We start from the raw sequence: 18190 nt of genomic DNA on the forward strand, positions 1-18190 counted from the left end.
GCAGTGGCTGACACTTGGATGATTGTCTAGGAATACATGTAAGTTTTATTTCACAAGGTGTGCAAAAAAAAATAAAAAATTGAATCACGTATGGGCTGAGTTTATGAAATATCTCTATGACCACTTTCACTTGGTCAGTATTGGATCAGTATTTTGCATCAGTATTTTTAAGCCAAAACCAAATATGGAATATTTTGAACTCATTCCTGATTTTGCCCTACAAATACTGAAAAGTGGCCAAAAAGTGGGGTTTCTCTGATATATTTTTTTGACCTTCCTTGGTTCGTCAAGGTCTTAAAACATCCTGCAAATATAGGGAGGTATGCCTTGGGGAAAGGCAGAGCCTGAGAATAATTTATGTGAGCAGCACTAGTCGTACATTTTGGCTTTGCCCAAGTGAAGCAGATGGCTTAAAGGGAATTAGACCAAGCCATTGTTCGGTGTGTGTAGCGGGTAGTGTATGTGCCCACGTTCATTGATTGTCTATTATTATATTGACAGGTAAGGATACCATCCGTCATTAAAACTCCCATGAAATCTCTCGAAGAAATCAAGCAGATGTTTCAGAGGTTTTCTGTTCGGAAACTGAGCTCCACCTCACTGTCTACTGTAAAAGATTCCTCTTCAGAGACGCCCAACAGCTTTATGAACAAGGTGCCCCTCTTTAGCCGAATGAAGCTGGCTTCTCCTACGGAGGGTGAACGTTCCTTGGAGGTTAGTTTAGAATCCACAAGTCAAATGCCCCCGGAGGGCTTGGAAAACTTAGACCTTGCAAGTCACAGCGATGCCACCGATAAACCTACCACGTGTGAACTTTACTATGAAGCAGAGTCCCCGGATGAAGCTGCTTTGGTTCATGCGGCCAGAGCTTATAGATGCACCCTTCAGGCTCGGACTCCGGACCAAGTCACGGTGGAGCTTGGCTTCCTAGGACCTTTAACATTTCAACTGCTGCATATTTTGCCATTTGACTCTGTGAGGAAAAGGATGTCTGTTGTGGTGCGACATCCGATGTCCAATGAGCTAGTGGTCTATACAAAAGGTGCAGATTCTGTAATAATGGATCTCCTGGCCTTGGCCTCTAATGGTGAGTTTGGTGACACTTTAGAAACCTAATGATCATACCAAGAACAACATTCCCAGAAAGATCTTTGCCCGTCGTCTCTGAAAACGTGTGACTAGTATGGACTGAAGTGTGTATGGCGGCTTGGAGAAATAATCCTTCACAAGATAATCTTTGTTCCATTATTTTAATTCTAAGACTTGTAACATGTTTTGCCATTTAAAGGGGTATTCCCGTTTTAAGAGGTTATCTGCCATCCATAGGATATGGGATTCATTTGCAGATAGGTCAGAGCCCACTGATCAGAGCATTAAAGGGGCTCTATCAGCAAATTGTTGCTGTATGAGCCCCACATATGTGTGAATAGCCTTTAAAAGGCCCTTCAGGCACCGCTAATCTTATTTTAACCCCCCCCCCCCCCCCGCCCGTTTTAAAATAAAACTATAAAAACATATATGTAACTCATACCTTTGCATGCATGCTGGGTGGTCCTGCACGATCTGACGTCATCTTCGGTCCCGTCTTCCTCTTCTTTCTTCTTCCAGTGACGTCCTCTTGTCCTGGCTCTTCTCCGCCTTCATCTTCTGTTCTTCCGGAGTGTAGACGTTGGCGAGCGTATTGTGCATGCTCACGTAGTTCTAAGGGATACTTGGAACTACAACAAAAATGGTGTTGGCACGTGTGCAGTAGCGCTCCTTCGCATGCGTGGGATTTCAACACAACCCACCGGAAGAACAGAAGATGAAGGCGGAGAAGAGCCAGGACAGGGGGACGTCGCTGGAAGAAGAAAGAAGAGGAAGGCGGGAACGAAGATGACGTTGGATCGTGCACGACCGCCCCCATGTCCATGATTTACATATATGTTTTTATAGTTTTATTTTAAAATGGGCGGGGGTTTAAAATAAGAGTAGTGGATAGAGATGAGCGAGTACTATTCAGATCAGCTGATCCGAACAGCACGCTCCATAGAAATGAATGGATGCACCTGGTACTTCCACTTTGACGGCGGCCGGCCGCTTAACACCCCGCGTGCCGGCTACGTCCATTCATTTCTATGCGAGCGTGCTGTTCGAATCGGCTGATCCGAACAGTACTCGATCATCTCTAGTAGTGGTGCCTGAAGGGCCTTTTTAAAGGCTATTCACGTATATGTGGGGCTCATACAGCAAAATTTTGCTGATAGAGCCCCTTTAATGGAGCAGAGTTGTCCTGACCATAAACTCTATCCAAAACCAGGGAACAAAACTTCTCCATTTTCCTGGTTACTGGATATCTCAGCACTTGGAACTTCACCGATCTGCGAGTTATCCCTTAGCCAGTATACAGGGAATAACATCTTAACATGGAAGTCCCCACTTTATTCTTTTCTAGTACAGGTAACCTCCACACATGAATACGGGTATCTCTGTAAACTGTTTTATCGTAGTCTAATCTTTTACTTGTGTTCTATTATCAGATAACAAAACAGAAGAGCTGCAGACAGAGATCCGAACGTTAACTCAGAAACATTTAGATAAATATGCAAAAGGAGGACTCCGCACTTTATGTATTGCTAAGAAGGTAACTGTGCTCTGCTGTAAGAAACGTTCGTGAAAGATTAAATTTACTAACATGTATAAAGGGTTTGTCAGGCAGTGTGCATATAGGAAAAGCGCTGTATGGATTAAAGAAAAAACAAAAAAACAAGCATTACTTGCCTCACCCATCCCAACTTATCAGTTCCCGGCTGGTCTCTTCTTCCTGGCCTTTGCTGTGTGTCGTCTTGTTTGACAGGAAATACCTGGTCATCCCAATAGCTCTACGGTGATTGGCTGAGAAGTCAGTGAAGACCAGGCCCAGGAGGTAGAGACCAGCAGGGATCCTGCATCAGCACTGACAGGTAGTTGCTGAGGTGAGTTATACTTATTTTATTTTGTAACCCATTCTACCCCATTTCTTAAAATAAATAACCTGCTGGACCACCCCTGAATTTAAAGGGGCCACGTAAAGGGTGACTTTGATGGCCTACTGTGGGCTTGGTCTGCTGATAGGATGTTGCTCTATGGTCATGGGAAACAGTGGCAGCTTCTTTTTCATGTAGATCACACTGATTAGTGCAAGTACAATAAAGCTTATGAGACTTTAAAGGGGTTGTCCCATCTCAAGGCTCCTATTTATACTGGTAGATTATTTAAACTGAAGACTTTTCTTAAATAAATTGCTTAAGAAATGCTGCTTTGTTTGCCTGCTTTGTGAACTTATTCCGCCCCATTGTTTACACAGTGTTGCAATAACCACCTGTGAGAGAGGTCAAATGAGGTCACTTACTCAGCTAATTGCAGTGTGCTGATAAAAGTTTTTTTCTATTATCTCTCCATGTAAACACACAATTAACACTGAGTCCGTTATGTACATGCATCTGCATATTATCTGATCTACATAACAGTGTCCTGTTTAGCGAGAAGGAGGAGGGGGGGGGAGATACAGCAAGTAAGAAGAGACAGCAGGCAGACTGCTGAAACAAGGAGATGGGAAAAGCCCTTTAAGGACTTCGGCACAAAGCCAGTTGACCTTGGAGACATTGAGACTGTATGTATAGTATACAAAGCATGAGAGATGTCAGGTGTGTGAGCTTTATTATCAGTTATAGCATCTATTAATATACTATGTGCGATATCTCACTGTGCTCTATCTTGTAGGTTATGACTGATGCAGAATATGCAGAATGGCTGCACGGTCACAGTTTAGCAGAAACAAGTATTGATAACCGGGAAGAGCTGCTGTACGAGTCTGCACTGAAACTGGAAACCAATCTAATGCTGCTTGGTAGGTTTATTTTACACAAGTGCATTGTTGTTGTACGTTGCTTTTGTATGTGCTAATGTATTAACGGGGTAATTAATTTCAGGGGCAACTGGAATAGAAGACAGACTCCAGGAAGGTGTGCCGGAGACTATAGAGTCACTAAGGAAATCTGGTATCAAAATCTGGATGCTTACTGGGGACAAGGAAGAGACTGCAGTCAACATTGCTTATTCTTGCCAACTCTTAGAGCATAGCTACAAAATCTTTTCCGTCACCAGACAAGAAAGGGTGAGTATATTGTATAATGTATGTCTAAGGCTAGGGTCACATCAAGTTGCAGTGTGAGTTGAAAATCTGAAAATCACCAAATGCTTCAAGTATTAATAATAATAATAATAATAATAATAATATTTTTAATTATTATTATTATTATTATTATTATTATTATTTTATCTGACGGTTTCAGTTTAAAAGAGTTGCCACTTAGCGGGTCCCTTTATAGTCAGTGGGGTCCATCAGGCCCTTGTTTCCTGCTTTAGCGGGCCGCCTGTCTCTTGTTCTGGTTCACCTCTGGACCAGAACAAGGGACAAAACAATGTTGATGTCAACATAGTGTTAACAAGGAAGGTTTGTTAACCCTTCCACAACTGGGAATGTTTTGGAATAGGATTCCTTGAGCAACATTTCACCTTTTATGTGCCCTTCCCTTTATTCAGTATTTCGAATTCAGTATTTAAAGGGATTCTACCATTAAAACCTTTTTTTTTTTTTTTTTTTTTTTTTTTTTTTTTGTGGATAAGACATCGGAATAGCCTTTAGAAAAGCTATTCGTCTCTTACCTTTAGACATGGTCTCCGCTGCGCCGTTCCTTAGAAATACAGGTTTTTACCAGTATGGAAATGAGTTCTCCCGCAGCGATGGGGGCGGGCCCCAGCACTCAAACAGCGATGATGTCGTCCCCACCGCTGCCAGAGAAGTGTCTCCAAGCGCCGCCTCCTTCTTCGTCCGCCGCGTCCTTCTTCATCCGCCGCGTCAACTTCAATGTCTTCTTCCGGCGCAGGCTCGTAACTTCTAGCAGAGCAGACAGGACACGGGAAAATGGCCGGTAACAATACTGTGCAAGCGTCCCATTTTCCTGTGACCTATGCGCCTGCGCATTCTGCTCTGCCCAAGGCCCGAGGCCTAGAAGTTAAGAGCCTGCGCCGGAAGAAGACATTGAAGTTGAAGCGGTGGACGAAGAAGGAGGCGGCGCTTGGAGACACTTCTCTGGCAGCGGTGGGGACGCCTCCATCACTGCAAGGGAATTCATTTGTAAACCGGTAAAATACGGTATTTCTAAGGAACAGCGCAGCGGAGAGCACGTCTAAGGTAAGAGACGAATAGCCTTTCTAAAGTGTCTTATCCACAAAAAAAAAGGTTTTAATGGTAGAATCCCTTTAACATGGCCCAAGACGCAAAAAAATCTGAATTTCTTTATGGCGGTAATAATAATAATAATACAGTAGTAAATAGTAATAATAATAGTAGTAATTATTATTACAATTACTAAAACCTTAAATGTTAAATCTGCTGTGCATAGCTGGTAGGTTTGCGAAAGCAACACAAAGGGCTAGTTCACACGGGGATTCTGCGTGTGCATATTCTGTCACAGCTGCCACGACGGGATACCGGTGCAGTGCACAGCATCCCGTCGCGGCTTTCTGCTCCGATTAGGCCCAAATGAATGTGCCTAGTCTGGAGGGCGCTGTCGCGAGGCGGACGCCGCAGGTGAATCAGCTGCAGAATGCACCTGTAGAAAGGGCAGCTCGCTTCTTCTTTCCACTAGCAGGAACAAACCACTAGTAGAAAAAAGAAGGCTAGCAGTCTACATAGACTTCTATTGTAAGGGGGATTCCATGCCAAAATCCACCCCGTGTGAACTAGCCCAAAGCAGACAACCGCAGTACACCTATAATAAGTGCATGTCCTCTTAAACCCTTCTACTTCTAGGTTAGGTTGCTGTAAATCATGTGTCTGTATTACATTTGGTTCAGAGGATAGTGAAATACAAGGACGCCTCACACCACTGGTATAAGGGATTGTAAAAAGACAATAAAGAAAATAGTACAATAACAAAAATAGTACAATAGATGATGCACAAGAATAGAATGTCATTTACCTTCACGTCAATGCAGGTGTGCGTGCCTCAGGGGAGCACATATGTTATGTGCAACACCCCAAGATATACAGGCAAATCTCCAAGTGTCTAAATAAATTGAGCCACCTATTATGGTGTGCCCTGACCTTATATAACCCCCAGCCTCATGTATACTTTCCATTCGATGCAACCGTACAGACACAGCCTGGACATTGGTGTAATTTACAGCAAATTGGATTTTATCTTTAGACTTTGCCTTTACAGCAGGCATGTCAAACTCAGGGTACCCCGAGGGCCACATGAGTAACAAGAGGTTGTTGCGAGGGCCGCACACAGCAGCTAATGTCACGCACGTATTTTAACAGCAGTCATGAAAACAAGATATGAAGTAGTAATATGTAACAGCAACTAATATATTTAACAAAAATACAGCAATTAAAAACTAAACATTTATTTGCTATCATTTTTTTCAAATTTTTTTTTTAGATTATAAGTGGTGATCAGTTAGCCTTGTTCTCTGAGAAGATTTTGTTAGTTTCATAAAAGAAAATTATCTATTTACATATACACCCTTCATCTGCCCCCAGATTCATGTCCCACATCTCTGCCCCAGATTCATGTCCCCCCATCTCTGCCCTCAGATTCATGTCCCACATCTCTGCCCCAGATTCATGTCCCCCCATCTCTGCCCCCAGATTCATGTCCCCCCATATCTGCCCCCAGATTCATGTCCCCCCATCTCTGCCCCAGATTCATGTCCCCCATCTCTGCCTCCAGATTCATGTCCCCTCCAGCTCTGCCCCCAGATTCATGTCCCCTCCAGCTCTGCCCCCAGATTCATGTCCCCATCTCTGCCCCCAGATTCATGTCCCCCCATCTCTGCCCCCAGATTCATGTCTCCACATCTCTGCCCCCAGATTCATGTCCCCCCCCCCATCTCTGCCCCCAGATTCATGTCTCCACATCTCTGCCCCCAGATTCATGTCTCCACATCTCTGCCCCCAGATTCATGTCTCCACATCTCTGCCCCCAGATTCATGTCTCCACATCTCTGCCCCCAGATTCATGTCTCCACATCTCTGCCCCCAGATTCATGTCTCCACATCTCTGCCCCCAGATTCATGTCTCCACATCTCTGCCCCCAGATTCATGTCTCCACATCTCTGCCCCAGATTCATGTCCCCCATCTCTGCCCCCCAGTGTCATGTCCCCTCCATCTCTGCCCCCAGTGTCATGTCCCCCATCTCTGCCCCCAGATTCATGTCCCCCATCTCTGCCCCCAGTGTCATGTCATGTCCCCTCCATCTCTGCCCCCAGTGTCATGTCCCCCATCTCTGCCCCCAGATTCATGTCCCCCATCTCTGCCCTCAGATTCATGTCCCCCATCTCTGTCCCCAGTGTCATGTCCCCCATCTCTGTCCCCAGTGTCATGCCGTCCCCTCCTTCATCTGCCCTGTTTCACGTTCCACCTCTATGCATACATACACACATTAAACTTACCTTCTCCGACGATTCCGAGTCCTCGCTCCCCCGCCGCACTCTCTCTCTCTCCCGCCTGCCGCGACCATCGCTGTCGGCTCAAATGAATGAGCCGACATAGGAGGGAGCTGCCGGGGGCGGAAGCCGCGCGGCTCAACCCGCGCGGCTTCCGTCTGAAGATTTAGACGCGATGTGACGTCATCACGTCACATCACGTCTACACAGCAGCGAATAGCCGCGTGAGTATTGCACCTCTGCGGCCCGCACAAAAGTCTCAAACTTTGTCTCTTAGAGACAAAGTTTCAGACTTTTGTGCGGGCCGCAGATATGCCTGTAAAGGGCCGCATGCGGCCCGCGGGCCGCATGTTTGACATGCCTGCTTTACAGTATTTTCATTTTCGATTGTGTAAGTTTGTATGTTATTATTTCCTCTTTATATTGTCTGCAGGCAACATGTGAGGCTTTACTAGACAATATCATTGACGACATTGAAAGACACCAGTTGGCTGATAATTCTTCAACAAAAGGAGGGGAATCTCATAATTCCTCTTTTGAGAAAGAAAGTGTTGACTTTGCCTTGATAATCGATGGGAGAAGTTTGGAGTTTGCACTACATGAAACCCTGGAGAAGAAGTTCCTCTACCTCACTCAGCATTGCAGAGCGGTCATATGTTGCAGGGCAACTCCGCTGCAGAAAAGCCAAGTGGTTAAGCTGGTCCGGAATAGCATGAATGTGATGACCCTGGCTATTGGTTAGTAAAAATGTACTCCTTGAGCATTAAACATAGTAGCATAGCTTGACAAGCTTGAAAAAAAGACACAGGACCACCAGGCTGAACCTATAAGTCCTATAGTGATCTAGAAGAATGTGATTGAACAAGGTTACAAGGTGCTGGGGGTGACTTTACAATTGGGGACTTATTAAAGGCTCCAAGGTTAGCCATCTTCTCCTGCCACAGGATGCAGTACTAACTCCTAGATAAAATACGCAGAACATATACAGATACATTGTATTATACAAGCAGTCACGTTTCAGCTTTCTAGTGGGACATAAAAAAGAAAAAAAAATTTTAAAAAAAAAATTACTGTATATACTCGAGTATAAGCCGAATTTTTCAGCACAGTTTTTGTGCTGAAAAAGCCCCCCTCGGCTTATACTCGATTCGGCAAAAAAAAAAAAAAAATTAAAAATGTGGGGGGTTTTTTGGGATTGGGGGGGGGGGGGGGGGGGTCTATGACCAGCCGCAATAGTAATGTATAGAATCTCCCATAAAATAGTGGGAAAAAAAAAGAAAGCTTTAAAAAAATATATATATATATATATATATATATATATATATATATATATATATATATATATATTAAGAAAATAAAGTAAATAAAAGTTGTAAATCCCTCCTTTCCCTAGAATACATATAATGTAGAAAATGACTGTGAAACACAAACACATTAGGTATCCCTGTGTCTACTGAATATAGGGAATCTGCAGTGCTCCTGTTCCGTCGGGAAGGGGTTAATAGGAGCACTGCAGATCCCCTATAGTCAGCCAGGCTGAATTCCAAGTAGGGGAAAAAAAAACAGTCCTCAAGCTCAGGGAAGGGGCAGACAGACAACCAAAACACCCCCTCCCCTTCCCCAGCAACTACTGCACCCAAAAACTCCGACCATTTTAATTTTTGAAATTTTCTAGTAGCTGCTGCATTTCCCCCCCCCCCCCCTCGGCTTATACTCGAGTCAGTAAGTTTTCCCAGTGTTTTGTGGTAAAATTAGGGGCCTCGGCTTATATTCGGATCGGCTTATACTCGAGTATATATGGTAAGCTTTTCCCACTGGAAGAAAACATTAAAAATAAACATAATAATTCTGATCTATTAAATTATCAATGTGTCCTAGAACCCCTAATCGGCTCCCAAAATCTGCTCTAAATTCCTGAAGCCAAAATTTTCTGCCTGACTAATTCAGCAGCAAGTTCCTCTATGTGAAGAACCCCCTTAGAGCCCGAAAGGTTGTTCACACCCCAAAAAGGTACCAATGAAAATTCCAGGTTGTCCCACAAAAAAAAGCTTCCCGCACAGCACACACAATGGATCTACTTTTTTAAAGTTTTTATTTATTTTTTTAATTTTTTTTTTTAGAATTTATTATTATTGTAGTCAGTATTGTAATCGTACCGACTTTTGTCACTTAGGCTGGGTTCACTTCTGCCTCTGGTATCCGTCTACTTGCAAACTGTTTTAAGAGAAAAACGGTTTGGTGCTAAAAGGATTCCAAACGTGACACAGCGGATACCCGAATCTGTTTTTTAAACAGATTAGTCAATGGGTGTCAGCGTTTTTGAGCAATCCGTTTTTTTTTTTTTCTTCCCCCTTCTTCATTCTGAGCATGCGCAGAGGGAAAAATGGATTGCAAACGGACAAAAACTGATTGCTATCTGTTTTCCATAGACCTTAAAGGGATTCTCCCATTAAAACCCTTTTTTTTTTGTGGCTAAGACGTCGGAGTAGCCTTTAGAAGGGCTATTCGTCTCTTACCTTTAGACGTGGTCTCCGCCGTGCGTTCCTTAGAAATACCAGTTTTTACCAGTATGGAAATGAGTTCTCTCGCAGCGATGGGGGCGGCCCCCAGCGCTTAAGCAGCGATGAGGGAGTCCCCACTGCCGCCAGAGAAGTGTCTCCAAGCGCCTCCTCCTTCATCTGCAGCGTCATCTTTAGTGTCTTCTTCCGGCTCGTAACTTCTAGGTGTTGGGCCTTGAGTAGAGCAGACTGCGCAGGCGTACAGGCCACGGGAAAATGGCCGCTAACAATACTATGCAAGCGGCCATTTTCCAGTGGCCTGTACGCCTGCGCAGTCTGCTCTGCTCAAGGCCCGACGCCTAGAAGTTACGAGCCTGCGCCAGAAGAAGATATTGAAGATGATGCGGTGGATAAAGAAGGAGGCGGCACTGGAGACACTTCTCTTGCAGCACTGGGGACACTCTCATCGCTGTTTGAGTGCTGGGACCGGCCCCCATTGCTGCGAGAGAACTCTTTTGCATACCGGTAAAAAGCGTTATTCCTAAGGAACGGCGCAGCGGAGATCACATCTAAAGGTAAGAGACGAATAGTATTTCTAAAGAATATTCCAACGTCTTATCCACAAAAAAAGAGGTTTTAATGGTAGAATCCCTTTAATGTAAAGAAAAAAAAAATTGAAAAAAAAACCCATAACGGATTGGTTGCTGTCCAAAATTCAGAATTTGAACGGATTTGCTGAACGCAGATGTGAGCCAGGCCTTAACATGTCAGTTTTACAATCCAAAGAACAATGGTGAAATTAGTTTTTTTTATTCCACCCTACAAGACAAATTATAAAGGTTTTTTCATACCTGATAGTACAGTAAAGACCTTTCATGTCCCCAGAGATGGCGGTATTATATACTGCTATGAAGATGACGGTCAGCTTTGTCAGTGCACACCCAGATGCCGGAGTTATCGCCCAATTAATGGATTTCCATTGTGGAACTGGTTCTTTGTCTCCTGATTTTGCTTTTGGCTGGTTTTATTCTATTGCCATTCATGGATGGAAGTCAGCCAGATATCTCATTTGTGCATCATTTTGCAACGCCTGGCTTCACATGAGATACATTTACTCTGCTGTTCTTACATTTTGTCTTGCCTTGTCTTCCCTAAGGCGATGGCGCCAATGATGTGAGCATGATTCAAGTCGCTGACGTTGGTGTTGGCATTTCCGGACAAGAAGGCATGCAGGTAACTCAAAGGTCATGATTATGAAGAATTCATCAAAAAGACCAAAAAAATGACTGCACATTGTAGCAAAAATTCTCAATAACTTGTGTGCAGCCTGTCAATAGTCATGTGACGCACCGGACTTTCCTAAATGTTGTATATTACTGATATGCGTTTTAATAAGCGATTTTATATGGTTTCAACAGCAAATCTTATTCATTGTAGGATATGTGTTTTTTGTTTTTTCTAGATTTAGATTTTTGGATTACAGACGAAATGTAACATCCCTTAAAAATAGTCATTATTGAGTGGAATGAGCAGGTCCTGAATATCCAGATAAATATCAGTAATAAGATAGAAGTTAGCCCGATGTTGGACTGAACCCCAGAAAAGCACTGATGTTCTGACCCTTGTTTCTGACTTGCAGGCAGTGATGTCGAGTGATTTTGCAGTCTCGCACTTTAAGCATCTGAGGAAGCTGTTACTTGTCCACGGCCATTGGTGTTATACCCGGCTGGCTAATATGATTCTGTACTTTTTCTATAAAAATGTGGTAAGTGAGGCAAGTAAATAATGTAAACTCTTCTAATATGGGCATCATGCGTCCTAGTAAGGCTTTGGTCACTCCTGAGTTGAAGCCTCCACTTGGAGCCGGTGGCACAGAATTCATCTGAAATTATTTGTTTGGTTGTATCCGTAGAAAGTGTAACAATGGGTTTAGTCAATGGGGTCACTCGGGATCTGTAGATGTCCAATCGCAGTAGTGCTGATCAATGAGAGAGGCAGCGATCAGTACTTGTTTGCATTGGCCTAATTAGACATGGATTATCATCAGGACTGTCCAGATAACACAGGGCGACATGCTGCCAATAACCTGTGTCTTGTATCCTGTATAAGAGATGCGACCGACTGACCGGCGACCCTTAGTTCACCGATCATCTGATCAGCAGGTCTATAAGACAAGACTGTTATCGGCAATGAGTGTACTCAAGGTCATTTCTTGCCAATAATAGCCCTAAGTATCAGCCTGTCTAATGGGTCCTTAAGGGCTCGTTCACACGTGAACAAAGAGGCGTATTTTGAAGCGGATTTCGCTTCAAAATCCGCCCCTTTACAATGGTGGTCTATGCAGACCGCTGGGCTTTTTTTTTCCACTAGCAGCGGGCTGCCACTAGCGGAGAAAAGAAGCAACATGTCCCTTCTTCAGGCGGAAGCCGCGGCGCGCTAGACCATGGCTTCCGCCTAGCGGCGGCACCCTCCTATTTCGGCTCATTCATTTGAGCCGTCATAGGAGGGGAAAGCCGCAACCGCGCTGGTCGCACAAGGTGGATTTTGACCGGAGAGAGACATGTCTCGCCGCGTCTCTCTCTGTGTCAAAACCCGCGCGGGCGCTGCACATGTGAACTGACCCTAAGGCTGGATTCACACTCTGTGTTATGTCAGGTTGGTATTATATTTCTTTGGTTATTGTCAGTAAAAAAAAACAAAAAAAAAACAGCAACTTGCCAATGGTAAAGATATATGAAGTTCTTTAACTGGTTCCAGAGCACCCATTGACTTTGTATGTCCAGGCAGTCCGCACTCAAAGTTTATTTTATTTATTTATTTTATTTTTTGTTGTTGTTGTTTTTCCCCCCCAAGGGGACTTGAGCCTGGAATTTGCCGATCCCCAACACATATATCAAATTGCGAATGCACGTCATTGGTCACATGGGGATGGTCGTATGGGGTATGTATGGAAAGGGCTCAGGACTGGAGCTGAGCGCTTTCCATATAGCTACCGTATATACTCGAGTATAAGCCGACCCGAATATAAGCCAACCCCCCTAATTTTACCACAAAAAACTGGGAACACTTATTGACTCGAGTATAAGCCGAGGGGGGGAGATGCAGCAGCTACTGGGAAATTTCAAAAATTAAAATGGTTTTTGGGTGTAGTAGTTGCTGGGTGCTGGGGAAGGGGAGGGGGTGTTTTGGTTGTCTGTCTGCCCCTTCCCTGAGCTTCAGGATTGGGGTCCCCCCCCCACTTGGAATTCAGTCTGGCTGAATATAGGGGATCTGCAGTGCTCCTATTAACCCCTTCCTGACGGAACAAGAGCACTGCAGATCCCTATATTCAGTAGACACAGGGATACCTAATGTGTTTGTGTGTCACAGTCATTTTCTACTTTTATATGTATTCTAGAGAAATGAGGGATTTACAACTTTTAATTCTTTTATTATATTTTTTTTAAAGCTTTTTTTTTTTTTTTTTTTCACTATTCTATGGGAGAGTCTATACATTACTATTGCGGCTGGTCATAGACCCCACCCCCCAAAAAATTATTTCTTTTTTAGCTTGACTCGAGTATAAGCCAAGGAGGGCTTTTTCAGCACAAAAACCGTGCTAAAAATATACTCGAGTATATACAGTAATTTATATACAGTGTGTGTGCATATATACATATATAGCTAGCACCCGCCACGAACAGCAGCGATCGGTGCCTGCGGCGGTCAAACCGGTATAAATTGTGCAGGCACCACCATTTTTTTTTACCAATTTCCACCCTCCTGAATGTCAACGGAGGGCGGCGATTGGATGCCATGACAGCTGGTAGCCTATAGAAGTCGGGAGCCTGTTGAAGAGTTTATTGTAATTTGCTATTCACTGCAATACAGTAGTATTGCAGTGAATAATATGAGCGCTCAGACCACCGAGGTTTCAAGGTCCCTAGGGAGTCTGATCATAAAAGTAATAGAAGAAACAATTTTTTTTTAAAGTATAAAAAAATAAACATAAAAGTTCAAATCACCCCGCTTTCCCTAGATCAGATATAAAAGTGAACAAAAATAATCATAAACACATTAGGTCTCCCCGCACTGCAAAATGACCGAATTATTAAAATATGTATCCCATACGGTGAACGGCGTAGTGGTAAAAACAAATCTAAATAGCCAAATAGTGGGGGGGGTTTCGACACTTTGCCTCCTATAAAAAAAAAAATTGAATAAAATATGATCAAACTATCAGATCTTACCTAAATGGTATCAATAAAAACAGCATCTTGTCCCACATAAAAACACACCGCACCCAGCTCCATACATGTAAATAGGAAACAGTGACAGGTGTCACAACATGGCGACACAAATTTTTATTTTATTTTCTATTTTGCAAAGTTTTTTTTGTTTTTTTGGGTATTGCTGTGTTCGTACCGACCCGTAGAATACAGGTAACGTGTACTCTGTAAAAATTAAACCCATATGAAATTGGCGCAAATGCATTTTTTCTTCAATTGCACCTCATTCAGAATTTTTTTTCCAGCTTCCCAGTACATTGTAAGGATATTGAATGGCGCCATCACAAAGTACAATTTGTCTCACAAACAATAAGCCATTGAGGGGATATTGTCACTCCATAGGGAGAGAACCACCATTTAGGTGTGTGGAGTCTTATTAAGCCATGAGCGCTCCACTGTGCAAAGGAACATGGGAAGAATATGCAAATCTGACTTCCATGATGTAATTAGGATGTCAGTGCCTCAGTCATGCACACCAGTAGAGGGCGCTGACTGAGAATGTGCAAGTCTGTCTTCCATGATGTAATTAGGAAGACAGAGTCTCAGTCAAGCAAACCAATAGAGGGCGCTCCCTTTACCATCCTGCCCACCTTCTCAGAGGCCTTTGTTTGCAATGATGTTGGGATTTTACCAGGTACAGTCTCCTCAGCCAAGGACAGCTGTTTCAATGTTCTTGCATCTCATCAGCTTGGCGCAGAGAGGACTGACCTGGCAGAAGTGAGAGGCTTAGACAGGGTTGAGGGGATATCGTCACTCCATAGGCCAATAAGCCATCATGTGAGCCTGTGAGCTGAAAAATTAAAAAAGTTAGGGCTTTTGGAATGTGGGGAGGGAAAAACGAAAATGCAAAAAACCAAAAAATGGCTGGGTCATCAAGGGGTCAAAACCATATGGGGGGCGGAGCCTAACCGTCGAAGTAGATGGAGGTCTGAGCCTGCAGCTCTGTCTTCAAAGCAGCCTTACCCCGACCCTACAGCTTCCACACGCTCTGAAATGGGCAAGCAGAACCGGGATCGCGGCGGTGACCTACCTGGTACGCCGAATCGTAGGTCCAGCTCCACAGAACTTCATAAATTCTTTAAAAAGAAGGCGCCTCAGTCTCCAGTGATGGCGCGCAAGATGGCGCCCGACGACGCTCACTCCGGGGACGCGGCTGAGGAGTTGGACGCAGAGAGCCTGTCTGGAGCCGACACACAAGGTACGGACACTCGCCCTATTACACAGGCCTTCCTCATGAAAGCCCTTGCCCAAACAATAGCTCCGGTCATGACCGAGCTAACGGAGATGAGAACCGAGCTCCAACACATGGGAGGCCGCGTGGATACACTAGAATCAGCTCAAAGAGATATTACGCACCATGCTAATACAGCAGTTCAGCACATCTCAAACCATCACAACCACTTAAACCGTCTGCATGACATGATTGAGGACTTGGAAAATAGAAATAGGAGAAGGAACATCAGACTGAAGGGTCTCCCTGAATCCTTCTCCCCAGACTCCCTGAGGGAAGTAATGTCCGCCATTTTCTCAGACCTTCTGGGCTCAGAGAGGGCCTCTACTGTCCAAATTGAGAGAGTGCACCGCTCCATTAGAGCTAAACCTGCTTCTACAGATCCCCCTAGGGACATAATTTGTGGTTTATTGACATCTGTGGACACAACAGAAATTTTATTAGCGTCCAGAGACAAAAGACCCCTACTATATGAGGGCCATGAAATACAACTATACCAGGATTTGGCGCCCTCCACGCTTGCAAAGAGGAGACTCCTCAAACCCCTACTGGCAGTTCTGAGAGATAAGGGCTTACAATACGCGTGGCTATTCCCGTTTGGCCTCTCCATAATGAGCAGAGGTCGCAGAGTGTATATACGTTCTCCAGAAGACCTCACCGCAGCGTGGCCGCAACTGGGCATCGATCCCATACCTATTCCGTCATGGGCCATGCTCCCAGAGGACATTCATGATTGGCCTCCTTTACCCACCCTAGAGAAACAAGCACCCCTCCGCAAGCTGAGATCCCCAAAAAGGAAGAAGTCGGTCGTCAGGGGCCTCATCAGCGAATGAATACTTTTTCTCCCTGGTTTTCATGCCTTACTGAGCCTTCTATATATATATATATATCTCTGGTAGCTGTTTACCTTCAGTACTTCTCTTCTCTCACGGACATATATAGCTCCTGTTCCCTTCCTTTATGGACCGTACCCTACGCTCATATACAACTTATTCTCCAGATGGGCTGAGGTTAATCCTGACTAAAATGGTCATGACCTTTTTCTCTCATAGCTGCACTTAATGAGACTTTCATTCATGATGGCGTATTACTCTTCTAAATCTCCGTTTGCAGATGAGTCTTCCCCCATACTTGTGACAGCGTACACAAGCAACGAGGGTCTTTTCCTTTGCTCCCGCCCACGGGGTCCAGACTCGGGGCCCGGTGGTCGGGGACGACGGAGTCCCCTCATTCATCTCCTTCCCCATCCCCTCCCTTGGTCTCTAGGTTTCATTGAACCAGCTCCAGGGCTCCTCCGACTTACTTAGTAGCCCACTCTAAGTCACATCATTCAGCTGCATTGTTCTCTAGTATTAGACATTTATACTGACCCGATTTTTATGCTGTTATTGTTTCCGTAGATGTTTACCTGTTTACCTATGTGACATATGTTACTCGGAAATGTGTGCTTCTTCTTGATGATACCTTATATTTCCCCACTTTTTCCTCTTACGTATTCACCCCCCCCCCTCCACCTCTCATTATTCCTTCCCCCTTTTTCCCCTCCTTTCCCCCCCCTCCTCTGTAAAAGCTTTACTCTACTTTCCGCTACCTCTCTCACCTGCGCAGTATTTTCTACAACTCTCTCTCCTTAATTTCAGACCATTATCTCCTCCCCTCTCTCATGTCAGATCCTGATATTACGATGTTATGCTGTTACTGTTACTGGCATTGATTCACTTTGATACATCTGCCTTCCGCTCCCTTGTTACTAACAGATGTTGCTTCTATTATTACTGGTTGTTATTGTTATATCCAAAATGCACTAAACTGCTTTCCTCCTTAGGTCCTTGACCCACAGCTTGTCACCTCTGGGGAATTTCTCCAGAAGTCCCAATCACCATCCAGGTCAACATTTTCCCCCCTCCACTCCTCTCCCCCCCCCCCTTCCCCCCCCATTTCCCCTTCAGTACTCTTCGTCTCCTCACTACCTCCCCCTCCTTCCCGATTCACTTTCTAACATTCGCATTCCCTCCCATTTTTCCCCACTACACCTTCTCCTGGGTCGTCCGGTGGGCTGCAACGATTAGGACCCTAACTCCGCTTCCCTTTTCCCAACTATCCAGATACGGATAGATCTGGACAAACTATTCCACTGCCCTGAGGCGAGTTTTCAGGCACACTCGCCAACTAATTTCCGATCTTATATACTTTTGGTTTCAGTTGACACTGTCAGATATTGTTCTCTCCAAATTTATAACCCTTAATCCTTAACTCCCCTAAAAACCCATCTAGATTCCTCCTTAGCCTATTTTCCAATCCCAACTCTCATCCCCCAATCCTAATTCCCGCTTGATCCTCTCCCCCCCCCCCTCCTATCTCTCCTTTTTCTTTACTCCCACTCCCACCCCCCACCACCCCCTCCTTCCCGCTTTCACGTTACCTGTCTGGCTGCGGCCCTGACTTGAACACCCATTATGTCCGAACAAATTCTTACCTCCTTTAATGTACACGGGCTAAACTCCCCCAACAAGCGATCACAAATACTCACTGCCCTTAAAAAACTCCGCACTAAAATCGCGTTTCTACAGGAAACACATTATAAAACTGGAAAGATCCCACGCTTCCCGACTAAACAATTCCCACTCTCTTTTCACTCCACAAACCCCTCGGCACACACTAAAGGGGTTTCTATCCTTTTCCACCACTCTGTCCCCTTCCAACATACGCAGACGT

General features: G+C 44.6%; 1 protein-coding gene across 1 annotated transcript in view; it reads left to right on the top strand.

Annotated features, from left to right (window-relative positions):
- ATP10D (ATPase phospholipid transporting 10D (putative)) overlaps positions 1-18190 on the top strand; it is an 80605-nt gene that overhangs the window by 49482 nt on the left and 12933 nt on the right. The window contains exons 12-18 of the mRNA XM_075261453.1: positions 502-1087; positions 2520-2623; positions 3742-3868; positions 3951-4135; positions 7912-8215; positions 11133-11209; positions 11616-11741. Coding sequence (XP_075117554.1) covers positions 502-1087; positions 2520-2623; positions 3742-3868; positions 3951-4135; positions 7912-8215; positions 11133-11209; positions 11616-11741 — 1509 coding nt within the window. The remainder of the gene's footprint in view (positions 1-501; positions 1088-2519; positions 2624-3741; positions 3869-3950; positions 4136-7911; positions 8216-11132; positions 11210-11615; positions 11742-18190) is intronic.

Source organism: Leptodactylus fuscus, chromosome 1 (genome assembly GCF_031893055.1).
Source record: "Leptodactylus fuscus isolate aLepFus1 chromosome 1, aLepFus1.hap2, whole genome shotgun sequence".
Lineage (NCBI taxonomy): Eukaryota > Metazoa > Chordata > Amphibia > Anura > Leptodactylidae > Leptodactylus > Leptodactylus fuscus.